The sequence below is a fragment of the Nicrophorus vespilloides genome, unplaced genomic scaffold (assembly GCF_001412225.1).
Source record: "Nicrophorus vespilloides isolate i.1.1-1 unplaced genomic scaffold, Nicve_v1.0, whole genome shotgun sequence".
In the NCBI taxonomy this organism is placed as follows: domain Eukaryota; kingdom Metazoa; phylum Arthropoda; class Insecta; order Coleoptera; family Silphidae; genus Nicrophorus; species Nicrophorus vespilloides.
Genome location: NW_017096227.1, coordinates 9,767 through 29,119, shown reverse-complemented (window position 1 = coordinate 29,119; position 19,353 = coordinate 9,767). Strand labels below are relative to the sequence as shown.

The window sequence follows — 19,353 nt, the reverse complement described above, 5'->3', positions numbered from 1 at the left end:
TGTTAATCTATATTTTCTAATACATTATTTAGAATTATTACCAATACATTGGAACCTCGCTTAACGAATTTAATCCGTTCCAAAATTTCCGGATTGTCACTCGTATAGTGAAACATATTCAAAAATACACATAATATGTGTACACAAGTTTTAAAAATGATGTAGAAGGCGCGCAATCCAGGACTTCTCTTCTCATCGTCACTCGTTAAGCGAGTCATTATTAATACAATACTTTTTGCTCGTTAAGCGAAATACTCGTTATGCTCGTTAAGTGAGGTTCCACTGTATACTAAAATAAGACAAGAACTAAACACAACATACGAACTTACATCATAGTTAATTGATTCAATATCTCAATGATAAAAAATCGAAACTACATAAATCACTATAATCAATTTCAAAATAAAAAAATAAAAAGTATACAAAAATCCTGTTTTTTCTTCTTCTAAATCTGCATCTTTATTGCTTATGTAACAACTACTACAATGTTCCTAAATCTGGAAATTAATAAACCTCTGCAATATGAGCAAATATAAGTTAACATTATTTTGTCTTATAATCTAGCTACATATTTAACTAAATATTAAACTAAATTAACTGAAGAAGAACAGAACACATTTACAGAAAGCTTCAGCCGACGGCTGTATTCATAATATAATTATATAAGTTTCGTGTTGCAAATTCTAGAATTTACTACTTTTTTCTATGAAACACTTATTGATTCATTTACTGTTGTATTAAAAACTTGAAAGATTATTAAAATTAACATTTAGTTCAAGTTTCAAATATGTTTGTAGGTAAAACTTATATTCATTAATTTGTTTAATTTAAAATATGCCGACTATTGTATATATATCAAGAAATTATCTTCTGGGGAAGATTAAAATTAGAATAAAAAAAATGAAAATTTGTATTAGCTTCTGACATTTCTTTATTTATAAAACTAGTTTAGTTAATTGGAAATAATTAAATTTACTGACATTTTCTATGACATTCTTTAGGAAGATTCGAACATATCAGTTGTTTTCTATAGATTTTTAAAATTTAATATAAATATTAAATAATATCTTTACGTTTATTGTAATTAAAATGTATTTCACACCTTGTTAAATAATCTTGCAGACTTAAATTAATTATTAATATTTTTCGTATTAACAAAAGAACGAAATTTATTGTTTTTTTCCATGTAAATACTCAAAGATCTAAGTAAACTGAGTTTTATTTAAAACTTTAATAATCTGGACCATTTACACATATTTAACGTAATTTAGGTAATAGCTAATGTTAACTAAGTTTCTTTTACAGTTTTAAATTTCGTAAGCGTAATTTAGAGTGAAATTTTCAACTGTAATTAAAAGTACCAAGACTATAAAATTAAGAAACATGTAGACGATTTTTTTTAACATTTATTGTTTTCTTATAAAACTCTATAGAAATGGACCTTTCACATAAATTTAAGGAAATTTAGTTAATATTGTAAACTGATATCCATTTGCATATAGACGTAAAATTAATTGTAAGAAAATATGACTCACTTAATGAACGTTCGCATAACGAGTGACGATGAGAAGAGAAGTCCCGGATTGTGCGCCTGCTAAATCATTCTTTAAACTTGTGCAGACATATTGTGTATTTTTAACATGTTTCACTATACGAGTATTTCACTATACAAGTAAAAATCCGGAAAAGTTTGGAACGGATTAAAATCGTTAAGCGAGGTTCCACTGTATATCAAACTGAAATTAAATACAATTTAGAGTAAAATTTCTAAGTTTAGAAATGTCTATATTTCTTCTGTATTGTTTTCTTGTAGAAATTTAACATTCTGGATGTTCCAATTAACTAAATTTATTGTATAATGTAAAGTAACATAGCGATTTTATATAATTTTTGTAAAGTAGAGATTAGAATTACTTTTCGTAATAGTATTATATTCAAATTAAGCTATGACATATTCACAACGTATTTTTTTCTTCATTTCTGAAGCTATGAATTTAAAAAAAAATACCGGCTTGTTTCCAACTGAAATCAGGATTAGAATCTGCAAGGGCTGAAATAAAGTGATACGAAGGGTTTGCAACTGGGGAGGGCAGCTAGTAATTACGCGCGCGATATTCCGCTCGGAGCCCTGTGTTTAGCTTTTGTATCAACCCCCCGTGGAGGGTGCCCGATTGGTCCACGGACTGGAAACATTGAATTAGGCTGCCAATAGGAACGCATAGGGCGCGAGGCACGGGGGGCCTTCAAAGCAACCCTCCTCATCGTCGTCCACCGTGTATGTATAAATAACACTCGTCGCTGACATGCAATTGTGTTGATGTCATAATACAAGAATCCTCGCGATTTGCATGACAATAGACGCAAAAGGAGAACCGTGAAAATGTCCATTTCTAGCCTATTGCAAAACTTCCGGCCACTTGATTAAGTATTACGTAAACCGGGGGATAACATATCTGCCGGACTCCAAACAAACCATTCATCATCATGCGAACGCATCATTAATCCTCCGGAAAACCTATGCAGTTCCGAACATCCAACCTGCCCTACTCATCCATCGTCAACCATGAAGTTTCTCTATTACAGCTATTACTGATTGATACCATGGAAACAGCTTTGACATATAAAAAATGACAAGTTAAAATTTTCCGTTTCCTTCATCGCATTTGCTTCCATCATTCTCGTACAAATTTTCAAGTGAACAAACATGAAGGATATCATCGATTTGGTATCAGACGGTGCGCTGGTCGCCTCGGCGGTTTTCGCAATTTTCATGACTGTTGAGAATTTCTTAACGGACTTCTTGCATCCGGCTTATTTGGCGTTCATCACGTTTCTGATCAACGGAATAGTATCCTTCTTCCGATTATCCTGTGAGAACAAGTAACCAAATATTTAAATCATAATACAATAATCAATTGCAGCCGAAGAGGCAGGCGATGATCAAATTCAATACATCATGAGGAGAACGACGACAGTGGCGCAAAGCGTCGGGTTGGGGCTTTTCACCTCAGAGCTGATGATTGAGAACAAGTTTCACGAATTAGGGAACTTAGCTCCGATGGCTTTTGGCATAGCGATTTTGGCATGGTACCTGATGGACGGCAAAGACAAAAAGCAAATATTGACCAGCTGGGTCTACGTGAACGCGATCGCAATGATGGCAATCGGAGGAATTTCTTTCAACGTCTTCTCCATCGCAGGGGGACTCGTCTTAGCCGTCGGACAATTCGCATTTCTCGAGGGCAAGGAAGTCATGGAAATTCCGGCATACGTTCAATTCAATTATTTCCTGGCCCTCTTTACAATCTTCACCGGATTCTCGATGCATAAAACACCTTAAGCCAAGCAACCCTCTATCACCAAACACCGGCAATATTCCCATTAAAGAAAGACCAACAGATGTCGCTCATTTTTAATTTAATCGCATTACACCAGATGGCGCTTTCGCACCAGCGGTCTTCAAAACGTTTCCATGGTAACTTTTATTTTTTCAAATACAAAAGTCAATACTAAATTTGCTGTAACATTTTTTTAAAATTAACTTAAAGCATGAAACACTCGGAAGCTATCACGTACGGACTCTTGGCTGGAACAAGTTGCTATTGTCTGTCGCATTTTCACGGTCATGCTATAAGTTTGCCGGCGATTGCTTACGGCACAGTTCTTGCAAATTCAATAGTTGGGATCATTGAAAATGGTATGTTTCGGCACTTTTTCTTTTTGGTTGTATAATCTTTTTTTTAATATAGTGGAATTGGCGGACGTTGCGGGTATTTTGAAGACGACACATGTGATCCAGACGTTATTTGCGTTTCCGTGCATCGCTGGAACGCTTTGGTTGAGCGAGAACAGAGATTTTGCGTATTGTCATCCAGGCATTTGCTTAATTCCCTTGGTCCTGTATTTTACCGATAAATACAAGACCGAATTGGTGGATTTGGTACTGGCTTTGAATATGATCTCGTGCATATACATTTCTGTAATTAAAGAAAATTGGTATGGAGTCGCAACAGCTGTGGTGGCATCTGTGGCTTATGGTCTGGAAAAGGAAAATCGATTCGAGGATGATGCTCTGACCAAGCAAGATATCTACAATTTATTCAATATTGCTATTTGCATATTGGCCTTTTATACTATCAGACATTTTAATCATGTTACGGTCACCGTTTAAGATGATCCACCCGGTATATATTTAATGGTATAGGCAACCAAATGTACATGGTAATTGTGCATTATTCCTTAAAATCCAATAAACACAATTTTAATATTTACTACTAAATTCATATTATTAATTTATTTCAGTTAATTAAATTATTGTATCAATATAAAACTACTTCTTCTTTTGTAATAAGTAGAACCCCCATCTATGAAGGACCAAAACTTCTTAGCTACTTGGCAAGTATACTCTACAAGTACCAAGCTTTCAGTTACTTACCATTCATTTTCCTGTGTAGTGGTAATATTGATTGTATTCAAATAAAGTTTACTTTTTGCTAATATAGTTATAAATAATTGCACATGCTGTGTTTTATTTAAAATTCAAATGGTACATAAACATTAATATTCTGGTCTTCTATTTTCTTTTTTTTCTTCGGATTTTCTCTTATATTATATAAATAATTTATAGTTAAAAATAAAAATCTTCATTTCAATATGCTTCCCCCTTTGATCAAACTCTCCAAATCAATTATACCCAATGATAGCAAGCACACTATCGCAGCTCCCTGTTCAGCGTTGCGTTTGTTCTTTTCCCAAAATGTAGAGCTGTAACGTTTATTGTCCAGAGTCAGTATAGCTCTGAACAATTTATCCTCGTGAATAATTTCGTAGCTTGGTTTCAACTGATTCTCGTTGCAGTAAATCACCAATTTACTCTTCGGCAAATCCGGATCACGCTGATAGGAAGCTCTGACGAAAGCGCATTGTTTCTTAATTACATCCTCATCTTCATCCATTTTCATCTTCTTTGGCTTCGGATTAAACATGTCAGGAGTTATCTCCCGTCGGCCTAAAATGCCTTTCGATTGAAACTCAAGTTGTTTTTGTCGACAGTATTCGCCCATTTCCCAAATTGTACTGTAAAACATAATTTGATAATTATGATAATTAGTTAAAGTTTTGATTACTAACCAAATTTGTTCCATTGTTTGACATTCCAAGAACTTTTTTCCTCTTGGTGTCACTTGCAATTCCTTCAACATATTCTGCACGCAGTACTTGGTGTTGCTAGGCGAATTATCATAATCTATTGAATATTTCAAGTACGCTTTGATTACATCCTCCAAATCTTTCATACCGTCTTTACAGAATATCGAACAATTTGCTTGAGCTACGCGCGCTATCATCACGCTAGAACTACCAGTATCCTTCCTGAATTTCTCCAAGTCTTCGTATTTCAAAATCTCCCTTGATCCACCACTTAAAATTAACAATTTAATTATTAATTACATTTTTTATGCAACATGATTTTATGCTTACTTTGATATAACAGGAATATTTATACTTTCAGCAATCTTCTTAATTGTACTGTTTCTATTAGCATGCATGGGTCTTTCATATTTTGTCCTACCATGGACTCCAATAGCTGAGATACCAGTGGATACAAAATCTTTGACCAATTTAATGGTATTCTCCTCATTATCAAAAACGCGAATTTTGCAAGTTATTGGAATTTTACTGTTTTGCACTAAAGTACTTAAGATTTCTTTAGCCTTCTCTGGTTTTGTTAGGAGAGCAGCCCCCATGCCACCTTTCACAGAAAACTCTTTTGGACAACCCATATTGATATCAATCCCAGCAACATCATTCTCTCTTTAAAAAAGAAACATAGGACATCAGTCTAAATAGTAAAATTTTAGATGCAAACTAATTTGAACCTTACACCAACTTAGCTACTTGCAAAGCCCGACCTGCATCACAGGTACCCATCTGGAGCACAACCCTGTCCTTCTCTTTAGCACAGGTTCTGAACACAACTGTACCATCAGATTTGTCCAAGAAGTCAACAGTCTTTAAAACATCTACAAAAAATTATATATAAAAATATATATGATCATAGTTTAAGAATGTATTACCATTATATCTTCTGAATGATCTCATGAGTTTCCAATCAATCAATTCCTCAGTATAAACAATATCAGCTCCATAATCCAAGCATAGTAACCTCATGGGAAGAGTTCCCATCCTCACCATAGGTGCAAGGATGAATTTATTGTCATATTTCAAGCGTTCCTCGCACATTTTCACCCTCGAATCTCAAGTAAGGAATGGTCACACTCATAACATGTGCCTTTGTTGTTTAAGGTTATGTTAAATATCAACGTCCCCGAAGAACTGTCAACTATTGCGAGTTTGGTTGCAGATCTTAGTAAATATTAGCGAGGGCGAAGTTTCGCAGAATTTTTTTTTTATTGCAGTAGCTTAGATGTTGCTGGTTAATTATTAATTGAAGAAGCTAATCCAGTCAAGCCATGTCACACAATTACTGCACATCCCTTTCGCATTTAGTACTATCAATAGTCAGTATAACTTGTTTCAAGAAGATCAACAGTTTGGAATCTAACAATGGGTTGACAATGAGTGGTTTTGTTATAATTATCCTGCATTCTTTACTGGGAGTATGGAAATGGGGTAATGTTTCTGTTCAGCTTTGCATTGTGTTTTTATGTTCATTGCTTTTTTTTATTTTAGGAAATCCATTGCATGGGAGGGCTGTCGATAAACCATACAAATTTGTTGGTTTCTTAAAGGAGATGTTAGCTTTTCCATGTATTGTTGGTCAACTTTGGTTTAAGTTGAATGGCAATGCAGTTGTGGCCTACTTGCATCCACTAGTGTCTCTGATCCCTTTCATATTGAGATCCAGAAAAATGTCCAGATTTGGAAACAAGGATACGTTTATGCTTATGGAAATATTCTCTTGCTGCTTGGTTTCTTTCATGACTGAGAATTATTTTGGTGTGGCATGTGCTATAGCCTACGGCCTTAATCACTTTCTAATTCAGGATGAATACTTGAACATGCCCTCAATTGATATTTACAATTATGCATTTTGCTTCTTCACATACTTTTCCTATAGGGCTCTGTGTGGTTAACAAATGAAGGTATGCTTTCTATTTTTAAAATTTGACTTACTCATATCAAATGTCTAAATGTTACTATTTTTGTAAACTTCTATACGCAAACGAAATTCTTACATTATTTTAAATTTTTCATTTACTTAACGCGAGAATACTTAATAATTCACATAAATTTAATATAGATTATTATATTGTTGTAATTTTAATTCATACACATCGATTATGAAATGTTAAAGGCCTAGTTTTTATTGTTATTTTTATTTAGAGTAAAATTTATTGTATTTTATTTATTTGTACCTAAAATATGTATATAAGATTTTATTGTAATTGTTATTTAGTTAAATTATTATTATTTTTTATTGATTTTAAGCATAAAATTATATAATTTTAAATGTAATTATTTATAGAATTAGTGTAAATCCATTATATTATTGAAATAAATATAATAAATAAACAATTGAAAAATGAGTTATAGGCTACTAATTATACATATTTCTTTGAAAATAATAGTTTGCTCTTGTTTTCATAAAGTTTATTTCAAGTCGTTTATTATAAAATATTAACTTTATATCTACTTTTAACTTAAATTAATATATTTAAAGTTTAAATCATAATTAATGTGTATACTAATTTGTATAAAAAATCAATTTGTATGTTAATAAATGTTAAATATTTATTATTTCTACTATTAAAATAAATTTTATGAAAGGACGTAATTGTTTCCTTGGATTATTTACATTATTTGAATGTTTTAAAATAAACATATGAGAAAATTCGTTGTAGGTTAGGCAATCATCAGATCAGTTCTTGTTTATGTGTAAATAATGGAGTCGTGATTCACATAGTTTCTGGTTGTTGATGTATTCTGCAAGAGATAAGATGTGATTTCCTCTTTTAATCTCCTGAATACTGCATATACTATTCAAGTGAACAAAATGTGGGATGATGATGTTCACTTGAAGCATCAAACTCTGCTTCGAGACTTGAAGTCAACTGTTGAGGGTCTCTTGAGCAGTCAGGTGGCTAATGTATGGTACATATATGGTGGTCTCAATAGGCTTCATGTAGATGTTGTGAAGATCTTCAAACATGGTTGCACAATTACACAGACAGGGGTAAGTGACCAATGCATATTAGTAATAATCTGTATACATGATTCTTCTATTTACTTTTAGAATGAGTCGGATTATTGGAGATTTATTAAAGGTCTGCAATGGCTTCAACCGAACACATCAAACTCTTCATTCAGTATTGATTGCGAGTACAGAAGTCATTTGCCACATACAATCAAAGAGGATAGAGCATCAACTTGGCTGTACAGGTGTCTTGAGAATCATTCGTTATCACAGAAACTATCATGGCTTCTCTCAGATCAATCCCATTTGCTCTCTTGTTACCACAGTAAAGCGTTTTTATGTCAGAAGGATTACGCTGAAGCCACTTTGATATGTCTGAGGGCTGTGGAGCGCAACCAGCCCTCTCTCATATCCGAAATTAAGCCACATTTATTTCTGCTACCGTCCAAAGAATACCACAGGAACCACCGAAGATGTTCGTCGTTCCCTGACGCACATCTGCGAGACAACTCGACGCGAAAGACATACCAAAGTTTCGATTTAACACTACCCAAGTGCGACGAAATCAAGACCAAAGATACGCAGAGGATTGTGGTGAAGTTGAGGACATGGAAAAGTTTGCCTGATATGCATAGAAGCAGTGTTAAAATAGCCACCAGGGTCAGACATAACACGGAATGCCGGTCATCGCCTGTAACGCCTATTAGAATCATTGGCAACGAGAAAGTTTCCCCTAGTCTTCTAAAAGTGGATTACGATTCTTTGCAGAAGAAAGTACCGAAGAAATCGACGCTAAAACGACCGAACAAGACGCAAAAATCCAAAAGGGTTTTAATTGATAATTGTAATATAATTGAGCACACTCAAAGCGCACCGAAAGCCGTTACGAAAACAAAAGTATCGTCGTCTGCACCGGAGTACAGTTTTTTGAGCTTCGTGAGTGGCGAGAAAGACTATACGAAGAAACCGAAGAAGACTTTCATTGAAGATGGTGGCATGAGTGTTCTACCAATGGCAACTGGGTATAATTTATTTAAAAATCTGTTATATAAACTTTTTTTTTAATATTATATTTTAGTTTTTTTCCGAGACCTTTGAAGGGTCAAAGTTTGACATCGTTCCTGATGTCCAGTCAGTTTACCAGAGCTAACGCTGAATTGGACCGCGAGAACGCACACTTCAACATCTCTGAAGCGGTTATTTCTGCGATGGAACAGATCAAATGCGGCAAAGTTTGCTCCGATGAGCATCAGGAGGAAAGTGACGAAGAAATTAATCAGCTGAAGCAACGCATCCGGTTAAGACGACGAATGAAAATTGTCGAAGAACAAAAGCAAACCAGCTGGGGCGGATCTTCATTGCTAAGCGATGGAAAAACAGACAGTGTGTATTGTTGTTACAAACGATCGATTTTTATTAATTTGATTCTATTGTAGCTACAACTGAAGCTAGTCCAGCATCGATGTCTTCATCAACGGACACGTATTCCGGAAGCATTTCTTCGGAAGAGAATGTGTTCGATTTGGAAATTGACAAAGCGTCGAATTTATCTGATATTATGGAGCTGTCTATGTCCATGGCTTCGCTGTATTCCGAAGCGGATATTATGAAACGTACCAGAGAGGCGCCCGATGGAGCATCCGATGCGCTTTCCGCCGAAGGAGTTGCGTTGACTTTGATAAGCAAGTTTAGCGAAAAGCAGCTTCCGAGGGCTTCCGATCTGGTATGGTTGGTCTCCGAGGAGGATGCGCCTCAGGCTCTGCTACCTCTTCCGAAAAGTTGGCCTGTGAGTCCGGACGATTGCGATGAGCTTGTTACATCTTTAAGGGGAACCATGGAATGGGCGCCTCCGAGACCTCAGGTTATCTTCACTTTGCATCCAATTGTTTCGTAAGTACTAGAAAACAACATCATACAATTAGTTACTAATATTGATTATATATTACAGGAGGAATGATTTGATTGCAAAACAGAATTATCGGTGCGCCGGATGCGGTATGCGCGTTGCCAAACAGTATGCTTCCAAGTTTCGGTACTGCAACTACCTGGGGCGGTTCTTCTGCACAGGTTGCCATAGTAACCAGCTCTCTATAATCCCAGCAAGGATAATCCAAAATTGGAATTTTAAACGGTATAAGCTTTCAACTTCGATGTACTTTTAAACTAATTTGAACGTTTTCAGATTCATTGTTTCGAATTTCTCGTACCGCCTTTTGGAGCAGATGTACACGGATCCGCTGTTCAGAGTTTTCGAACTGAATCGTAAGCTCATGAACAACAAGGCCATGAAGACTTGTCGAATGTTCAGAGAAGGTCTGAGCTACCTGAAGGATTTCATATTGACCTGCAGATTTGCCGATACGTAAGTATTATTATTAAAGAAATATGAAATGTTTTTAAAATATTTTGGTTTCAGTATACAAGATTACCTGAAGAACGAACGAAGTTATTTGCTGAGTGACCCAGACGTTTACTCGATGGAGGATCTAGTCAAAGTAAAGACGGGTGAAATGCGGGTTAAATTTAAATTCATCGCCGAGATGTGCTCCAAACATGTCTACGAATGCCAAGTAAGTATAAAACACTTCGATCAGGATAATGTGATATAAGAAATAATTTCTTAGCTGTGTCTGGCCCGTGGATTCATCTGCGAAATATGCAAGAAAAACGATCTTCTTTTCCCGTGGAGGATGGGATCAGTGTCCAGATGCAAGAAGTGCGGATGCTGTTTCCACATAACTTGCTGGAAGGAATCCGACGACTTACCGTGTCGGCGATGCACAAGGTTTGGAAGAAGGCGTGCGAGTATTGACAACGCTAACCCCGCCCCCTAGTATTAACAAATGAGCTTTGCTCCGCCCAATAAAATGAATATGCACTTGTTTCCACCCAGATTTGAGATTATTATAGTTGAGAAGAGAAAACATGTGATATTTATATAAAAAAAAGATTTAATATTTACTAAATGAAGATAATAATAATAATTGTTACACACAGAAGAATGGAAATCAAATATATATAAAAAAAAAGAAAATATTTTAATACAAAACAAACAAAAAAATAATAATAATCAATTTCATATTATTTATAATTATCCTAAACGAGTTTTCTTTTTAAACTCTTATGTACTTTTGATAATTTCATCAGAATTGCATATATCTACTAAGAATAAAATGATTTCCATATCAGGTTGTGTCTTAGCCTGAACGAGGGAGACTCGACAAATCGTGATTGCATCTGGAATCATTTTATTTGGATACCTTTAAACAGAGATATCACAAGACGCAGATAAACTAACATTAATTAATTGTATTGAGCTACAATCGCGACAAAATTACAAAAGCGCAGATCGTTCCTTTATAATACATAACGTATCGCATTTTGTTTGAACTATTATAATTTTTATTAAGAAAAGAAAATTACGCCTGTTACATATACGTTCATATTAGTATCATCTATAAAGGAAAAAATCAGTTACACAAAGAGCAGGAAAATCTAATAATACTTGTCCTCGAGTTTCTTCCGCATTTTCATTCTTCTTCTTCTTCTTCTAACTATCTCTTTCATTCAACGTCTTGTCGATATGCTTCGTTGACGGGTTTAATAGTTTTTTTCCAAAGAAAATTTATATCAGAAAATATATTTAAATACAATAACAAAAAAAACCTATCTTAAGAACTTAACTATTTTGTTAAAACGAGCTTTCTTAATTATATATATATAACACATGGCAGCGAAGATTGCTTTATAAAAAATAATATATAATTAAAAAAAATAAATGTTTATACAACAAACATATATATATAAAAAAAAATTGGGGCGCGACGAAACTCAGTCGTTGCGTCTAGCGTTGTGTAAATTTTCTTGGGGTAAAACCATTCTTGTACAATGTGTCTTCGGTTTTCAAGTTGATTCGTTAGTCGATTGTTTTTAATGATCACACGCAACTCAGCGCACGTGAAGGTGAAGGATGCAGTCAATTTGTTTAAAATATTAAAAAGAAAATAATTAAATAAACACTAGTCAAAAAAGAAACTTAACTACAAGGTAATTCGTCTACACGATCAAGTCTTCATTTTTCACTAAAGGCGTCATGGCCACTTCAAAGAAGATCTTGTGTGAATACTTGTTCCTCACAGTCATCAGCTGTTCCTTTGGTTTGCGATGCAGACCGTTGTTAAGGACGTGCACGGTGCTGAGGATGTCTTCCAGTTTGTATCCTATGGAATTGGTGTGAAATTGGCGTCAAATTTTGTAAAACGAAAGTAGTGAAGTGAAATATGTCAAGTCAACTCACCGGTGTAGAATTCTAAGGTTGAAGTCCATCCGCTGACCTGTTTCATTTTCAATGCTAAGTACAACGCGGACGAGGCGAGCTTAGAGTCCGAGATGGTGACTGTAGAGTAGTCCATCAATGAGTATTCCAAGATATATCTGGCCAAAGTCAGGATGGGCATTGTCACTTTAGAGCACTGGAAGAGAGAACAAGAGGCGGTTAAGAGAATTCGAAAATGTGAATTTGTTGAAGCGGTATAATTACCCTGGCATATCTGCGAAGGAATCTGTAGCTGAGCGGGATTCCCAAATCGAAACCGCACACCTTCAACAGATTGATTTCCATCTTGAGCAGTTCTTTGCGAGTGTAGGCCCCGTCGCAGATGTACAAGAAATCGTCGACCAGAGGAGGAATCCTCTCGTCGTATTTGCTGGCTATAAACATTGCAGCGGCACCGACTAATTGCAGAGTCTCTTTGCCGACCGTCATCTTGCTCAAATACAAGTCCACCAGTTTAACACCCAAATACAATGTTTCGTGGTTGAGCTCGAACGACTCCTGGATCTCGACCATCCAGTCGATCAGCAGAGATCTCATCCACCTGGTGAGGCAGACTTGACGGTCCATATAGTCGTTAGTGATGAAGGTGGCTTCCCTAGCCTTCAAGTAATTGAAGATGTCCATTGCATAATGAGAGATCTGGAAGACATCGTCCCAATTCTCTCTGTCAAAGTCGTTAACGTCTTCAGGGACGTTATGATTGCCTAAGTTTAATTGCTTCTCCATCTGATGGGCTACCATTGTGATGGACATTTTGTCATTGGACTTGTTGCTTGCGTTTGCACTCCCGTTCACGGTGACGTCCTCCAAGGCGGTGCAGTACAGGGACTCCTCAGTCTTTTCAAACTCATTGCTAAGTCTCGTCTTGACTTTGCTCGTGACGACATCTTTAACAGCTTCCTTCGGTTTTTGCGCTGTTTGATTGGGTGGCGCAGGGATCGAACGCAACGAAGCCCTCGTCAAGATTTTCTGTGCTGGTGCCGCCGGTGGCACCTGGTTCTCATTCTGCTTTGGCTTCGCCACAGTCCGAACGGAAGGTAACACCCTCGCTTGCACAAGCACTTTCTTGCTAACAGCATTCTTGCTGATGATCTTCGATTTATCGTCGTTCTTGGCCTTTGCCAAAGTGTTCGTCGTCAAGTCGCCAAGGGCTGACCTCTTCACAGCAGTCTCTTTGGAAGGAGATCCATCAGCTTTTCGTTTTCCTTTCACTATAATATTTGCATTATTGGCTTTACTCCTTGTGGTCACTCTAGATGATAATGTGGGTATTATAGGTCTGGTTACTTTTGTTGGAGCCATTTTCTATGAAGATGATGCTGTACTGCATAAACAATAGAAACAATACAAACAAAAATAAATTAGAGAATAGAAGGAAGTATACGGATTGATTAAGTAACAATCATCGAGCAATTTTACCGCCAGAAAAGGTAACCTTACCACTGAACCCGACACGTTAATAACGGACCGAATGATGCGAAGCACTTTAATGAACTTGAAACTGAATTTTGTAATAGTAGTGGGGCCGATTGATAAACACAGAAAAATGTTTGGGCGGTTTAAACGGCAGAAAAAATGGTGACCGTTACACGCCATTCGGCTCCTCCGGCCCGCCGATATTTCTACAAGTCCAGACCGCTCGCATCCCGATGGAACTTGAGCCAATCTTTGCTACATACCTTCAATGATAATCCCTCAAGGTCTCGGTGCTCCAAACGCTTCCAGTTACAGGAAGTGAGTAAAGTTTTGGGTTGCTTCCAGTGTTAAAAAAAAGTTCGTTGATCTCTAGAGTTTGCCTCTCTTTTCGATTTTGATCAGTTGTTTTGAAATGCTCAAGCTTTTAAGAATACTGAAATTCTATTGGACGCAGTACAGGTGGAGGGGGTAACGAGCCCTCTATCCCTACACCGAAGAACTACAGAAACATGTGGTTTTGACAGATAAACAGCAGATCTGCTTCTTTAGTTGCCTACGTCACCAAAAGATCTTCGAATAAATATCGAATTTCTTGCAAAAACCAGCTACAAATCGACGATTTTCGTTAATCGCAACGATAGCAAACATAAAAATCCACGCATTGAACAAATTTTTGAGCGTGGAAAAAATTGGGCGTTCAAAAAATTTAACGGATTTTTCAGCATTTGACAGGTGGGGGTCTTTAAATGCTGCGGGAGTTGCCTGAACCGTAACCGGAAATTGAATGAAATCGCATTTATACTTTATGCAATCTGGATTATGCGTCGCAGATTCACTCACTCCTTACTCTTCCTATGATCTTTACTTGTCTTTTATCCGTTAATACTTCAGTCCCATATTTGTTTTTTTTTTTATTATTTGGTTCCCTCCAAAAATTTGGGCCAAATGGCAAGAAGCCCAACGGATTTCCCATTATCTCCGTTTGTATACCAAAACCTTGCCCATTGTGTCTCCTCACACACACACAAAAAAAATAAAGGACGAATCTTTCAGATTTTCCCCAACCCCAAGGCATATTCTATTTTACAAAGATTTATTTCCAGACGAAATTTCATACCAATTAAAAATCCTATTACAAATCGTTACATTTTATTACAAAAATAAAACAAGTACATTTTCTTAATTAACAAAAAAAAAATTCATATTTCTAATAATTATTAATCAATATTATTGTTAATATTACAACAATTATTACTGTATTCAATTTAATATTAACTAAATTTAATTTCGAACATTTTATAATGATTTAGTTACGTAACTGACGCATTTTTTAATTTGCAAATGAATAGTAAATAGTTTCAGGACCGGTATATTTGCACCTTTCGTTTCTTTTGAATTGCGTCACATATGGTAACATATAATGCACGTTCCAGACAAAGCACAATAAGGAAAAAAGCATTCAATCATTTTCATAAATATGAACTCAATTCCACAATAAAAAAAACATATGAATTTATTGTAACAAGTATAAATATTTGATGAAAATACAAGTGTATTCTATTATATGTTATTTTTATAACTTATAAAGCAAAAAAATCTATTAGGAGGATGGAAAAAAACCCATGGTTAAAAGCCCTTTGCAGTAGTTATACAATTAGAATATATGCATTTATGTACTAACATTAGTATTATATTATATTTATTAGATAATTAAAAGAATACTCAATTAATGTAAATGATAATTTGCATGTTTTTTTCTTCTTCTCAGCTTTCAAGGAATTTAATGATGGTCAGTGTATAAAGGAATTCCCTTCTTTTATTGCTATAATATTTTCGGAAAACGAAGGCCGAACAGTATTATTCCTGATTACTTGAAGAGTTCCGAAAAGAGAAAAATTTTCCAAAAAGAAAAAGTTAATCTCTGAAAATGTTCGGCCATAGCTAAAGAAGAGGAGGCCCCGATCGTCGCAGCCCACGTTGGTTGAGCAATTCTCAGAATTCACCTTTCCTTCGTGTAAAAGGGTCCACGCCCAATCCGAAGGCCGATGATGATCATCATCATCATCATCGTTACGGGCATGCGACGCAAATAAAATTTCATCTTCGGAATGAAAAATCTTCGCAGTGAAAGTAAGGATTGTATTGTTCATGCGGGCCTTCTTCTTGCATCTGTGCAATACGAAGGGTATGGAAAAATAAAAGAAGGGGAGGGGGATTGAGCCTTTCTGATCATTGACAGATATTGAAATTTAGTGCCTTCTTTTCCATTCCGATGGGTTTCACGGGCTGCCGGGAAAGACGTCTTTCGTTGTCACGTTCTTTCGGCATTCAGAAATAATAATAATATGGGAAGAGCATATGTCGTGCGATTCTGGGCACGGAGGGTACGAATGAATGGAAGCATGAACGACATTTAATTTAATTATCACATGTTTTCCTTTTTCTTTCTTCCTACCAACACAATGTTGGAATTATCAAATTATACATTGTTCTAGATACAAAGAAGACAAAAGTGTTTATAATATTGTAATAATGTTATTAATCAATTTAACATCTGAAGAGAAAAGTTTTTAAAAAAATTAGGTCAAAAGTTGAGTTTCTGCCCTATATATTATTATAATTTATATAATGCAATGAGAAAATTGAATGCAAATTGAAATATTGTTGTGGACAACAAAAAGAAAATGTAATATAATAAAGAACTACCTGAAAAATGCAGATAATGTTCAAAGAAGTCTAGGAAGGCTGTAAAACTAATAGACGTGACCTAGATTTTGTAATCTGTTTTTAATGATAAATTGTAAACAAAATATACAAATTGAAATGTCATTTCTAGTAGCATTTCGTAATAAACGAAGTCGTCATTGGTTTATTACGAAATAGCTGTATTTTTTATTCGTAACTGTAAATGAATTTGAATAATGCATGTTCGATGCATTCATTACTTACTTTATGTTATTCCGGTTCAAAAAAATGAAATAAAATTAACTGATTTGTTGAAAGAAATTAATGATATATTAATATGTTTTAGTTGACTTAGTAATTTTAACAAATATTGTTGTATTTATTTATAATTTTTAGACAAGATTTTGAAAATTGTCTATAAAATTTAGAGAATCGCTTTAATTTTAATATGTTTTTTGTTTTAGTTAACTTAACAATTTTAGTAAATATTGATTTTATTTATATTTACAATTTTTAGACAAGATTTAGAAAATCTATAAAATTTCGAGAATCGGTTTAATATGTGATTGAAATGTTTAATTATCTTAATATTAGTTAACTTAGTAATTTTAAGAAATATAGTTGTATTTATTTATAATTTTTAGACAAAATTTTGAAAATTATCTATAAAATTTCGAGAATCGGTTTAATATGTGATTGGAATGTCTAATTATATTAATTTGTTTTAGTTAACTTAATAAATTTAGTAAATATTATTTTTATTTATACTTATATTTTTTAGACAAGATTTTGAAAATTGTCTATAAAATTTCGTGATTTGTTTTGTGTTTAATATGCAATTGAAATGATTAACATGTTTTTTGTTTTACTTAAATTAATAACTTTAGGAAATATTGATTTTATTTATAATTTATAGACAAGATTTTGATAATTGTCTATAAAATTTGGTAATTGTTTCGAGAATCAATTTAATATGTGATTGAAATGATTAATTGTATTAATATTTGCTTTATTTAGTTAACTTAACAATTTTAAGAAATATTGCTATATTTATTTATAATTTTTAGACAAGATTTTGAAAATTGTCTATAATATTTCGAGAATCGGTTTAATATGCGACTGAAATGTCTAATTATATTAATTTCTTTTTTTTTATAGTTAACTTAATAATTTCAGTAAATAATGATATTATTTATAGACAATATTATGAAATTTGTCTATAAAATTTCGAAATTGTTTCGAGAATCAGTTTAATAGGTTTGAAATGATTAATTGTATTATTATGTGTTTTATTTAGTTAACTTAACAATTTTAATAAATATTGTTTTTATTTATAATTTTTAGACAAGATTTTGAAAATTGTTTATAAAATTTCGAGAATCGGTTTAATATGTGATTGAAATGTTTAATTGTGTTAATATGTGTTTTATTTAATTAACTTAACAATTTTAGTAAATATTGTTTTTATTTATAATTTTTAGACAAGATTTTGAAAATTGTCTATAAAATTTCTTAATTATTTCAAGAATAAATTTAATAGGTGATTGAAATGATTAATTGTATTAATATTCGTTTTATTTTATTAACTTAACAATTTTAGTAAATATTAAATTTATTTATATTTTTTAAACAAGATTTTGAATATTGTCTATAAAATTTCGTGATTAGTTTCGTGTTTAATATATAATTGAAATTAATTATTATATTAATACGTTTTTTGTTTAACTTAATAATTTTAGCAAATATTGTTTTATTTATAATTTGTATACAAGATTTTGAAAATTGTCTATAAAATTTTGTGATTTGTTTTGAGTTTAATATGTAATTAAAATGATTAATAATATTAATATGTTTTTTTGTTTTAGTTAACTTAATAACTTTAGGAAATATTGTTTTATTTATAATTTTGAGACAGGATTTTGGGAATTGTCTATAAAATTTCGTGATTGTTTGAAAAATCAATTTGATATTTGATTGAAATTGAAAAGTCGAAATTGAGGAAATTAACTGTTGCAATTTTTCGCTTCTTTACTATGAACAATCGAATTTTAAAGCGCGGAACGCATTGTTTTCCCCTTTATAATACTAGATTACGATGAGGACGAACGACATCAGAAAGCAACATGCATCTCTACGGTGGCCTCCTCTTCGTCGGAATGTGCTTCGTCCTGTTGTAAGTATCATCCTGTTTCGTGCACGTAACGTTTTCACGACGTTAAATAAAATTGTCTTTTCTTCGCAGCTGCATCACGAATGCAATTCCAGTTTACACACAACCGAGAGGACTCTTCTTGACTAATGATCAGGAAAGACTTCTGGTTGATACCGGAAGGGAAGCCATCAGAGATGCAACCGACTTCGCCGGTGGAGTTGTTGGACTCGCCGGAAAATACGGCACAGCCGCATACAATTTTATAGTCTAATACAGTTAATGCAAGTCAGAAATTAGTTTAGATTCGTTTTTGCTTCTTCTGGTCGAATTCTTGTATTCATTCACCTATTCAAAATGTTAATAAACGATTATTATTTAAAATTCTTAATTATTTTTTTTATAAAAATAGTTTTTAGTTTCCTATTAGATCAACTATAAATGATTGAGATACTTCGATTTAGCAATTGATTTTAACAATTGAATTCACTAAAGCGTAGAATGCATTGTTTCCCTATATAAATGTAGGTTTATTAAGAGGAAGATCTTCAATAGAAACGAACATGTATTTCTACAGTGGTCTCCTTTTCGTCGTAACGTGCTTCGCCCTGT

General features: G+C 33.8%; 4 protein-coding genes across 6 annotated transcripts; 2 read left to right on the top strand and 2 right to left on the bottom strand.

The window, feature by feature from the left end:
• Positions 1-4,572: 4,572 nt before the first annotated feature.
• Positions 4,573-6,325, bottom strand: LOC108556341 (tRNA-dihydrouridine(20) synthase [NAD(P)+]-like). The gene is made up of 5 exons (XM_017912415.1): positions 6,075-6,325; positions 5,882-6,020; positions 5,479-5,811; positions 5,131-5,418; positions 4,573-5,076 (listed from the first exon to the last, which is right to left on the bottom strand). The coding sequence occupies exons 1-5, from the start codon at positions 6,238-6,240 to the stop codon at positions 4,644-4,646; spliced, it is 1,359 nt and encodes a 452-aa protein (XP_017767904.1). The 5' UTR covers positions 6,241-6,325; the 3' UTR covers positions 4,573-4,643.
• A 49-nt stretch (positions 6,326-6,374) lies between these two features.
• Positions 6,375-7,231, top strand: LOC108556342. Its single transcript, XM_017912416.1, has 2 exons — positions 6,375-6,630; positions 6,691-7,231. The coding sequence occupies exons 1-2, from the start codon at positions 6,471-6,473 to the stop codon at positions 7,092-7,094; spliced, it is 564 nt and encodes a 187-aa protein (XP_017767905.1). The 5' UTR covers positions 6,375-6,470; the 3' UTR covers positions 7,095-7,231.
• Positions 7,232-7,888: 657 nt separating this feature from the next.
• Positions 7,889-19,083, top strand: LOC108556339 (run domain Beclin-1-interacting and cysteine-rich domain-containing protein). 3 transcript variants are annotated; one of them, XR_001890816.1, is made up of 10 exons: positions 7,889-8,194; positions 8,255-9,177; positions 9,234-9,538; positions 9,592-10,045; positions 10,104-10,286; positions 10,338-10,517; positions 10,572-10,725; positions 10,780-10,940; positions 18,682-18,765; positions 18,835-19,083. XR_001890816.1 is itself a non-coding variant. In XM_017912413.1 (9 exons), exons 1-9 carry the CDS (start codon positions 8,015-8,017, stop codon positions 15,689-15,691), a joined length of 2,556 nt encoding a protein of 851 aa, XP_017767902.1. In that variant the 5' UTR covers positions 7,889-8,014; the 3' UTR covers positions 15,692-15,743. The 3 variants fall into 3 exon arrangements, 2 of the variants coding, with proteins under 2 accessions (XP_017767902.1, XP_017767901.1); XM_017912413.1 differs by lacking the exons at positions 18,682-18,765; positions 18,835-19,083 and adding an exon at positions 15,676-15,743; XM_017912412.1 differs by lacking the exons at positions 18,682-18,765; positions 18,835-19,083 and having other exon boundaries at positions 10,780-11,149.
• LOC108556340 (G2/mitotic-specific cyclin-B3) lies at positions 11,245-14,999 on the bottom strand. The gene is made up of 4 exons (XM_017912414.1): positions 14,171-14,999; positions 12,696-13,815; positions 12,453-12,627; positions 11,245-12,375 (listed from the first exon to the last, which is right to left on the bottom strand). Exons 2-4 carry the CDS (start codon positions 13,791-13,793, stop codon positions 12,212-12,214), a joined length of 1,437 nt encoding a protein of 478 aa, XP_017767903.1. The 5' UTR covers positions 13,794-13,815; positions 14,171-14,999; the 3' UTR covers positions 11,245-12,211.
• Positions 19,084-19,353: the final 270 nt, after the last annotated feature.